General features: G+C 36.9%; 1 protein-coding gene across 3 annotated transcripts in view; it reads right to left on the bottom strand.

The window, feature by feature from the left end:
• Window positions 1-3575: 3575 nt before the first annotated feature.
• Window positions 3576-10924, bottom strand: part of SMAD4 (SMAD family member 4) — a 53222-nt gene continuing 45873 nt past the window's right edge. For 2 of the 3 annotated variants that reach the window (XM_057698321.1, XM_057698322.1), the window contains exon 12: window positions 3576-10477. In XM_057698321.1, the coding sequence (XP_057554304.1) occupies window positions 10266-10477 (212 nt within the window). In that variant the 3' untranslated portion in view covers window positions 3576-10265. The remainder of the gene's footprint in view (window positions 10478-10924) is intronic. The other variant, XR_009047928.1, reaches the window with a different exon arrangement.

Here is a 10924-nt window from a genome sequence, read left to right as displayed (position 1 = left end):
ACGGGCTTAGTTGCCCCGCGGCATGTGGGATCTTCACAGCCCAGGGATCGAACCTGTGTTGGCAGGTGGATTCTTAACCTCTGCACCACCAGGGAAGCCCCCACTTCATTCTTTATCAAAATTGTCTTACCTGCTAGTTTGCCTTTCCATGTACATTTTAGAATCACCTTGTTTATAGCTACAAAAAAAAAAAAATCTTGCTGGGATTTTGACAGGAATCATATTAAACCTATATAATAATTTAGGAAGAATTGACATATTTACTATATTGAGTTTTACAATCATGAACACAGCATGTTTTCCCATTTATTTAGATGTTCTTCAATTTATTTCAACAGCATTTGTAGTTTTCAGCATACAAGTCCTACACGTTTTGTTAGATTATACTTGTGTTTCTTTTTTAAGTAATTGAAAACAGCATTGTGTTTTAATTTCAGTGTCCATATGTTCATTGCTTATGATAAATTACAGTTGACTTTTGTACGTAAATCTTGTATTCAGTGACTGCACTGGACTCACTTAGTTTTTAAACACATTCCTTGGGAATTTCTACATAGTCACGTCATCTACAAATAGGGACTGTTTTATTCTTCCTTTCCAATCTGTATGCCTTATATTTCCTTTTCTTGCTTTATCACACTGGCTAAAACTTTTAGCACTGTGTTGAATAAGTTGTGAGAGTAGACATCCTTGACTTGTTCCTGATCCTAGGTGGAAAGCATTCAGTTTTTTACCATTAGGTATTATGTTAGCTGTAGGGCTTTTTTTTTTGTAGATGTGCTTTATTAAATTGAGGGATTTCCCTCTATTCCTATTTTCTGTTTTCATCATGAATGGGTGTAGGATTTTGTAGCCTGCATCAATTGCTAGGATGATAAGATTTTTTTCTTCTTTAGCCTGATAATGTGGTAATTAGATTAATTGATTTTTCAAATATTGAACCAGCCTGGCATTCCTAGTATAAACTCCACTTCATCATGATGCGTAATTTTTTTTGTGTTGCTGAATTCTATTTTCTAATATTCTAAGGATTTTTGCATATATATTCATGAGGGATACTGGTTTTATTTTTTTTTGGCTAAGTTGGGTCTTCATTGCTGCAAACAGGCTTTCTCTGGTTGTGGTGAGCGGGGGCTACTTTTTATTGCAGTGCATGGGCTTCTCATTGCAGTGGCTTCTCTTGTTGCGGAATATGGGCTCTAGGCTCACGGACTTCAGTAGTTGCAGCATCCAGGCTCTAGGGCATGCAGGCTCAGTAGTTGTGGCTTGCGGGCTCTAGAGCACAGGTTCAGTAGTTGCAGCACACAGGCTTCTTTGCTCCGCGGCATGTGGGATCTTCCTGGACCAGGGATTGAACCCATGTCCTCTGCATTGGCAGGTGGATTCTTAACCACTGAGCCACCAGGGAAGTCCCTGTTGTTTCCCTTTTTTTTATTTTCCTTTTTTCTTTCTTTTGTATTGTCTTTGGTTTTGTATCAGGGTAATACTAGCTTCATAAAATGAATTGGGAAACATTCTCTTCTATTTTCTGGATAAGATTGCATAATTGGTATTAATTCTTCTTTGGTAAAATCTTCAGTGAAACCCACCTGGGGACTGGAGATTTCTTTTCAGGGATTTTAAAATTAATTCTATTTCCTTAATAGCTATAGGGCTATTCAAATAATCTGTTTCATATTGGGTGAGTTCTGGTAATTTGTTTTTCAGTAAATTGGTCAATTTCATCTAAGTTGTCAAACTTACGTGTGTAACATTGCTTGAAGTATTCCCTTATTATCCTTTTGATGTCTACAGTGGCTGCAGTGACATCCCATTTTATTCCCCACATTGGTAATTTGCATCTTATCTTTTTCTGTCAGTCTTGGTAGAGGTTTGTTGATACTCTCTTTCCAAAGAACCTGTTCTTTATTTCATTGATTCTCTGTTGGTTTTGTTTCAATTTTATTGATTTCTGCTCCAACTTTATTTCCTTCCTTCTGCTTGCTTTGGGTTTTTCTAGGTGTTTGAAATGGAAGCTTTAGAGTATTGATTTGAGATTTTTTTCTTTTTCTCTAATGTTTGCATTTTAGTGCTATAAATTTCCCTTTCAGCACTGCTTTAGCTGAATCCCACAGATATTTATGTTTTCATTTCTCATTCAGTTTAGTATATTTTTTTTAAATTTCCCTTGACACTTCCTCTTTAACCCATGGTTTAGAGATATGTTGTTTAGTTTCTAAGTGCTTGGAGATTTTCCTATTATCTATTATCAATTTCTAGGTTGATTCCATTGTGGTTGGAGAACACTTTATATGATTTCAATCCTTTTAAACTTGTTGAGTTTTGAGTCTATCCAGGATATGGTCTATCTTGGTATATGTTCTGTTTGTACTTGAAAAGCATAGCATTTTGCTGTTGTTGAATGACTTGTTCTATAAATGTCAATTACATCATATTGGTTGATGGTGTTGTTGAATTCTTCTATATCCTTGATGATTTTATGTTTATTCTATCAGTTGTTTAAAAAGCTGTGTTGAAGTCCCCAACTATGGCTGTGGATATATTTCTCCATCCAATTCTATTATTTTTTGCTTCCCATATTTTGCTCTGTTGCCTGGTGTATACACACTTAGGATTAACTCTGTCTTGATGAATTAACCTTTTTTTATTATATAATGTCCCTCTCTATCTCTGGCATTTTTCTTTGTTCTGAAATCTACATTATCTGATATTAACACAGCCAATCCTGCTTTTCTTTGTTTACCTAATATATATTTTCCTATAAACTTCTTTCTTTCAGATTGCCTATATTATTAAATTATAGACAGTATATAGTTGGGTCACGTTTCTTAATACATTCTTTATTAATATTCTTAATATTCTATAACTTTTGCTTCAACTAGCAATTTAGAAAACTCAAGATGAAATTTATGTATTTACATATATTTTTGCTTACTGTATACATGTATATTTTTTGCTTACCATATTTTTAATCTGTTCTTGACATTACCATCTTTCTTCTTTGATCATTTCCTTCCTGTTTAGAGAAACTCCTTTAACCATTCTTTTAGGGTAGGTCTGCTGGTGACAAATTCCCTCAACCCATTCTGTCCATCCCAAGTGGATGCCATCCCCAAAGTAGGGCCAGAACTAAAAGAACTGCTCTTTTAGAACAGAAAGGGCTGAGGGTAAAGGGCACTACAATTTATCACAGTGGGAAGACAGGGTGAGAAGGGTCTGAAGAGGGGTTGGGACTTTTCAGGCTGTCATTTGTGGCAGCTATCATAAGGCAGGAGATTGAACAAAGCACAAAGAATCAAGGGTCAAAGGCACAGGGCAGAGAGAGATGAAGAATACATAAAACTGCCCCAACTCCTGAAGAGTTCCACAGGAATTTTCTTCCCCCTCAACAGAATGCCAATCGACAACCCTCTTCAAGTTCTGGCTTAAAATACTGTAAATTTTAGGTCAGGGGAGAACAAGTTTCTCGGCCTGATAAACACCTCTGGAACTCACATCAGCAAGATCAGGAAGAAAAAATATGTTTTTTTTTTTTTTTTAAACAAGCCATTGTCAAAGAATCACCTTACGTGACCACCCCCTGCCCCACAATGACCCCTTATTTCATAAAGGAGGCAGCTAGGGGAGAACAGCTTTCCTTATCCTTTGATGGGCAATGATAGGGTCTCCAATTTCCAATTTCTGTCTCTCCTTTAAGCATCTTGGTTCTCAGAATTCCCTAGCTCCCACATCTTCAACCACCATAATTCCACTCTCTCCTTTCAGAAATCAGAAAAGAATGGGGACTGTTCTCCCATGGTCATATTTGAAATGCTGTAGTTCCCATTTCAATGGTCACAAAGCAATGAAGGAAAATGTCCTCAAGTCTGAGAATTTCCTAAGTGATTAGAAATTCTTTCTAGATCTAAAACATCCACAAATTTTAAGAAAAAGAATGAGCACATAATGATTTAATTGGCTTTCTCTTTTAATCAAAAACATACTTTGTTACAGAGTTCTCAGGAAAGGTTCAACTATTTTTTCAGCCACAGACTTCAACCAGGCAAAAGTACACAGAAAGCCACAAAGGAACTACCAGAGCCTTAGCTGACCAGTTCTCCCAAAAGCAGAAGCTAAGTGTGGCTCTTCTCTAAGTTTTGGCATAGCTGCATTCCTCTGACTTCAGGGGAGGACACAGAGTTGGGAAATACTATCACCAAATCTGTCCTCAGCCCCTAGTCACCTCCTCCAAATGGTTGTGCAGCCCACCAGGTTTTCAACAGCTACAAGCTTTCACACTTTTCCCTTAAATCATATGTCCAAGGCATCAGCCAGAACCCAATATTTGGAAGAAGTTTGCTGACTCCATGTTAAGCTGTTTAACCAATCCAAGCCCATGAGTCCTTCTATCAATGACAAGCAGCCACAGCAACAGCAGCTGGTTTCATTCCCTCCTTTCCAGCTACCACAGAGCTGGCCTCTACCAGGACTCCCCAGTCCCCCCCAGTCCCCTACCCTTGACCCACCCCCAAGGAAGGTTCTCAAGGTCCTTGAAAAAGCCAAGTCCATTAATTATACTCATCCAAGGATAGGCTGGAAGAGAACTCTGAAAGGAATGCTCCAGCCAAAAGTCTTCTAATCAAAATGGACCTAAAAAGAGCCAAAAATAAAGTGAATAATCATCCACTGGTATTGATTTCTTGAGTCATATAAACCATTTTAATTGATACAGTTCAAGGGAATTTCCCTGTTTTGAGAATAGAAGAGTTAAGCAACCAAAGACCCAAAGCAATGACCTCTAATATCATTTAGGCATTTACAGTAAGTTTTCAATCCATTTTAGTTTAAAAAAATTACCAGCACATAGCATTTAAGAGGATGGTGTCACACACATACCAACCCAAAAGGTAGACTATCATGACTTGAAAAAAGCCTTAATAAACCTTGAATAGAGATGATGGGAAAATAAAATGAAGGCTTTTCTCCCTCTATTTTTTTTTTTAAGTATTTCTTGCAGCCCCCAAGGTGGTGCTAGGCCTTTGGTTGAATTTAAGTCTTAAGGACATATTATGTAACTTCTTGTCCATAGAACAGTAATAAAATATCAAGCCTAGTCTCATTTGAATAATGTGGAAATAAGTAAAAAGGCCCCTCAAACAGCAGACCAAAGGTAAGGAAGAAATCAAAAACTGCTGCAAGGTAGGCAAGGTCACTTAAACTTCAGAGCTGGAAGAACTCATCTAGTCCAACTCCCTCATTTTACAGATGAGGCAACTGAGGCCCAAAGAAGGTAAATGACTTGCCCAAGGTCATGCATCAAATGAGTGGCAGAGCGCAAACTAGAGAGTGCAACTGTCTGGCCCCAGCCCAGAGCCACTCGTTTCAGGTGGAACAAGAGCACTGGTTCTGAGACCTACTGAGAAAGCATCTGAAATACTATCTGCATCAATAGAGAGAAATGATTGTCTTCACTGGAGTTTTTTCCTTAGTTCTTCCTACATTTTTTTTAAGAAGATAATGAAAGGAAAAGAAAAAAGGTTCATTCACTCATTCAAGTCTGATGTTAAAATCCCTGAAAACATCAGCAATCATTTTAGCTGCTCCTTGGGGCAGGATATCAGACCCTCAATTCTCATAAAGGCACCTAAAGGTCAAAAATATCTATAGAGGAGGAAGGCCAGAAGATAGGACTCAAAAAGGGGACACCAAAACAAAATAAAAATGACCCCCTCATTTTCCAAGGTTTCTGTTTTTTGCTGTTGTTCTTTTTTTTTTTGGCTGGTGTCCTCTAGGCAATGGTATTGCCACTGGCTATTGATGCTGACATAGTAACCAACACTGTTTAACCCCAGTTTTTGTTGGAGCAGCATTCAAGTGGAAACAACAAAACCTTTCAAAGGGGGAAACTATGAATATGACTCACTTCTCTCTATCTCAACTACCTGAAACTCAGCAAGAATCAGGAAGCACACTAAGCAGTCAAACTGAAATCAAATGCCAAAGCACTGAAGTCCTTTTCAATACTTTACAGGAAACTTTCCTGGGTCCTGTCCCGGTTCGCCCTTGTGTTTTAAAGAAAGTTCTAAGTATGGTTATCTGGCTTCCTTGCCCAAGCAGTTGGGAAAATGAATCAAAAAGGGAAGAAGGAACTAAGGGGAGGTATACGAATAACACACAGGAAGTGGTTGCTGTCATTAATGGGGTGGGGGAGCGTACAGAAAAACCAAATATTCTAAGCCATAGCAGTCTGCAACCATTTAGTGCAGGTAAAACAGTCCCACATGTCTTAGCAGGCCCTGAAGTCTATAAGACAGCAGGCACAAAAGAAACACTGTATCCAGTGTGTTCTCTGATATACATATCAAATAACTCCACCCCAAAAAACGGCCAAAGTAAAAAAACTTTTACTGCTTAAATAAGGCAAGTTTCGATTATGCAGAAAATTCCATTCTGCAGTGATACCAGATAGAGAAGATAAATAACCTAGCAACACTGGGACAAGTGCTCATGGACAAGGCTAGGCCTGAGGATGCTATGAATAAGGCCACTAACTTTTTACTTCCTTCCCGATGTATCTTAGGAGAAAAGAAATTATCTAGTTGTCAGGAAAAAATGGAAAGGTTGCACACAAGATTCTCATATCCCATTTTAGATAATCCTTGCAAAGGAGGACTTAGGCGATTACTTACAGATAGTTAGCTATCCACAACAAAATGGGTTCTGCCTTTAGGAAGGAAAAAAAAAGCACTTCCATCTGCTAGTCTTAGCCAAACCCCATCCGCAATAGAATTGTCAACTGACTTTACAGGTAACTGCTTTCATATACTCATTTACCCCAGTAACCTAAAATTCACCATTTTCCCAATCTGCTATCATTAAATAAAACGCTAGTAAAATGACTCAATGATGGAGGGAGCAACCTATAGAGAGTATCAACAAAAAGGATTCTGCCCTACTCAGAATAACACTGCTTCTTCCAAAAGGCTCTCAAAAAGGTTCTGAACGAATCTGATTTTACATAATATCTAGTAATTAATTAGTTACCACCAAAAATTAGGAATAGAAATACTTCACCATGTATTCTTTAACCTCCACAGATACGCAAGGAGCACCATGGGAAAATGTAAAATTTCCCTTCTTCAGATGGGCATGGTCAAAAAGACAACTGCAATATACTTTTAAAATAAGATATTTATCATCTGGAAGATGGGACATTTTATTTTGCCTTCAAATGTTCTATTACAAACACCCCTCTCTTTACACTACACCCGTCCTCACCAAAGTGGATTTTTAACTTTGAAACCCAACACAGCTAATATGTGCTCAGTTTATTTGGGTATTTTGAGTATGGTTATCCCTAAGTCAGGTTACCCAACCTGTAAACCTACAGTGTTTACACGAGGAATGGGACAGGCAACCTATTTAGTGGTTAGGTCAATACAAATGAGCCATGCTTCTAGAAAAACAAGGTTATATGGCAGTGATTTATTACCATAATCTCTGTATACCAGGGGTAGTATACTATAAAAAATGAGATAGACTATATCCCACAAAAGAATCTACTCCCTGGAAAATAAAGGCAACACCATTTTGGATTTAAGGATTTCCCTTTGATAATGCACTGAAAGGCACTAGACAAAAGTGGAATGGGCCTCATACTGGATTATAAAGGTACATAGCTGGTTAATCTCTCACTCACCTTTCACTGAAATTCAACATTTTGAGAGTCTTTGAGATACGAACTAGCTAGAGAAAACCCACCCAGGACCATATACTCATAGCATCAGCTTCCAAGAACTGTGGAAACTATTCTACTCTTAAAATAGCCATAAAATCTTAAACCTAGTGATTCTTTTAGTCTTATTCATCAAAGATGACTACCTCTAAAAAATGTAAATACTGTTCAACAACTAAGCCCTCAGAAATAACTGATTATAATATACTGGATGTTTTCATAAAAGCATGTGACTGAACCTAGGCACAAATATAAAGCAATTAATAATGAGAAGTACTCCTATGTACTCGTCATATCTTCATGGCTCTTTGCAAAAGAAACCAAGGTAGGTGGCCTGGCCTCAAAGACAGGCTACTTAGCAAATATTTCCCACAATACTTTCCCCAGATGATTACACATGTAAACCTTCTTTAAAGTAGAAAAGAAGGCAATGGATTATATCATAGCATGCTTACGGTTCTAATCAAATAACCTCGGTTTTTAAAATGTTATTCTAAAACTCTTCTTACTCCTATTCTTCATTCACAGTAAAATAGACCTAAGTCAAAAATTTCTAGAGAATGAAGATACCTTTTTAAAAACCTGCCAATAAAACGTAAAATCACCAAACTTTTACAGATTAAGATTAGGTCTTTAACAAAAGTATTTGTAAGTACTGAAGAGTATAAATGAGCTGGTAGAAATGTTATTTTAAAAAACAAAAGACATGTAGCTTGGATCAAGGTAAGTTTAAATCACAGCAATAAGCAAACTCAGTGGTTTCTAGGATGGTCTTATTAAGAAGACCTAAGCAAGGAAGTAGAAGATTTGTTGATTTAAGTTGATATGAGGATGAATATCATGCATAAGTGTTTCTCATGTCCCAAAGTTGTAACACACCTGAAATAATCTTATTACACTTAGAAAGGCCCTCCACGAAAAAAGCAAAAACATCTGAAAGATCATCCTTGATTTATTTCACACTATTTATCCTGTAGGCAAACTATTTATCTTATAGACAATCAGGCCTAGTTTTGCTACAGTAAAATAAAAGTTAAAAAAATAACCAACCCTACACTTGATATGTAATGTCCATAGGGAAGTCCTGGTAGAGTGGGAGAAAAAAAACCAAAGCTGCCCAATAGCACTGGCTGTTGCCTGTCATTTAGTAGAAGGTGTCTCGCCACTAAGGTTGGACTCAAAAGTGCAAAAGAAAAAAAACTTAAAAATCAAACCTAGAATTCAACTTTGCATGTTGAGATTCAGTTTTATTTATGCTACTAGCTAAGTAAAAAGCATACATATCTCGTGTCTGTGGTACAGTCAATACATTTGCAACTTTTCTACTTAAATTCTCTATACAAAGTCACTTGCCAATTGATATGATCATTGATGGCAAAGGGCTTAGAATAACCAAAAGGTATAAAAAAGTTTGCAGTCTTGCCCCAAGATACAAAAACTGAATTTTAAACAATGTCATAACATACATGATTTAAACAGTATACGAAAAAAAAGTCACACATCAAATCAAGTACAAAAATATCCAAACTACCTATTATGAACGGTAAATGTTTCCATTATTCTGCACAGTATTTAACACAGAATTTAGCAGTTTCCAAAATACTCATTATTTAGTTTAAGCACTGCCACCTCTGCAGAACAGTAAGATATTAGATGGAGTGACACTGCTTTTAGTGTTTTTAAAAATACAAAACCTTTCCCTATGTTAATGAAGGAAAGAAATTCCTCTTCTAGGCTTCTTAGTAACCAACCCTGTGCCTAGTTATAGAATACATCTACTGTTTAACAGGGCAAAAGTATATTTCTTGATAAATAGTTATCCAATAAAGATAACAAATGTAATTTTAAATGATATTCCTTTCTCTGGTAATTGTAAGGAATTCTCAATATACACAGATTAGTGTTTTGCCTTGGCAAAAGAAAAATTGAAGTCGCAAGACAATCTGAACTGAAATCATCTTCACTAGTTTAACTTGAAAAAAAATGTTTTGGATAAAAGGTTATAATACATTACTATCTTCTCTTTTAAACACAGAGTAAAGTTGCTCTTGGTAAAATTAACTCACCCACATGGCACAATATTTTGGAGTAAAGTATGTTCAACAATAACAACTCACACACAAGATAACATAGGTGAATTAACTTTGAGAACTTCTCTGCCTTTAAAATCAGCAATATTGAATTTATTCTGTAGTATAACACACATATCAATGTTCTGCATATAAAAGGCTCTAAAACATTTTAAAGGGCTAAATTTTCCAGCATTGGAATGATTCCTTCATACATAACTGGTGAAGATTTAATAAGAATGTGTTTTTCCTGATCTTCAAGCTCTGAGCCATGCCTGAAAAGTTCTAAATAGGAAAAAAAAAAAATTGTTTTAATCCAGTTTCTGTCTGCTAGGAGCAAGGCAGCAAACACATTTTTCAACCCCTTATGAAAAGATAAAGCAGAACAAAAGTGAAATATATCTTCGGATTATAAACAGGATTGCATTTTATAGTCCACCATCCTGATAATGTTAAGGGCCCCAACATTAAGTTAAAAGACCTCAGTCTAAAGGCTGTGGGTCGGCAATAGGCATGGTGTGAAGTACTTCATCTAGGAGCTGGAGGGCCCGGTGTAAGTGAATCTCAATCCAGCAAGGTGTTTCCTTGATGCTCTGTCTTGGGTAATCAGGTCCCCAGCCTTTCACAAAACTCATCCTGAGTATGCATAAACGACGAAGGTCATCAACACCGATTCCGGCAGCAGCTGACAAACCTAACAGAAAAGATTTGGAAGACGTCAGAGGGACAGGCTGATTCCTTTCCATCCTCCCTAAATCTTAATAAGGTGACCAGCTTTTTTCACTTCATTCTCCCCAGCATATAACTTCTCTGTCAAAGTGCCAAAAAGTAAGTGTAGATCTATACTTTATCAACAGGGACTGAAAACTTTTGGTTAAGACAATTTACATTCCACATGGGTCTTCTAGCTACCATCAATTATAAATTACCACAATCCACCAACACCCCACCTGTTTTTCTCTTTATAAGTGGAGGTGAAGGGATAAGAAACAACTTGTTTTTAAGAGGTAGTGCATGTCTACAGGTTGGTTCTAAGAACCTTTACTGTCTGTCTAAACAGTCTAGTTCAGAGTTAAGACATGACGAATAATGAGACAGTTAACAGTCCTGGTTCCACTAAGACTTCTTGGATGACCTAGAT

Source organism: Hippopotamus amphibius, chromosome 11 (genome assembly GCF_030028045.1).
Source record: "Hippopotamus amphibius kiboko isolate mHipAmp2 chromosome 11, mHipAmp2.hap2, whole genome shotgun sequence".
NCBI lineage: Eukaryota > Metazoa > Chordata > Mammalia > Artiodactyla > Hippopotamidae > Hippopotamus > Hippopotamus amphibius.
Note: the sequence above shows the minus strand (reverse complement) of the source record. Positions and strands in the feature narration are given on the sequence as shown.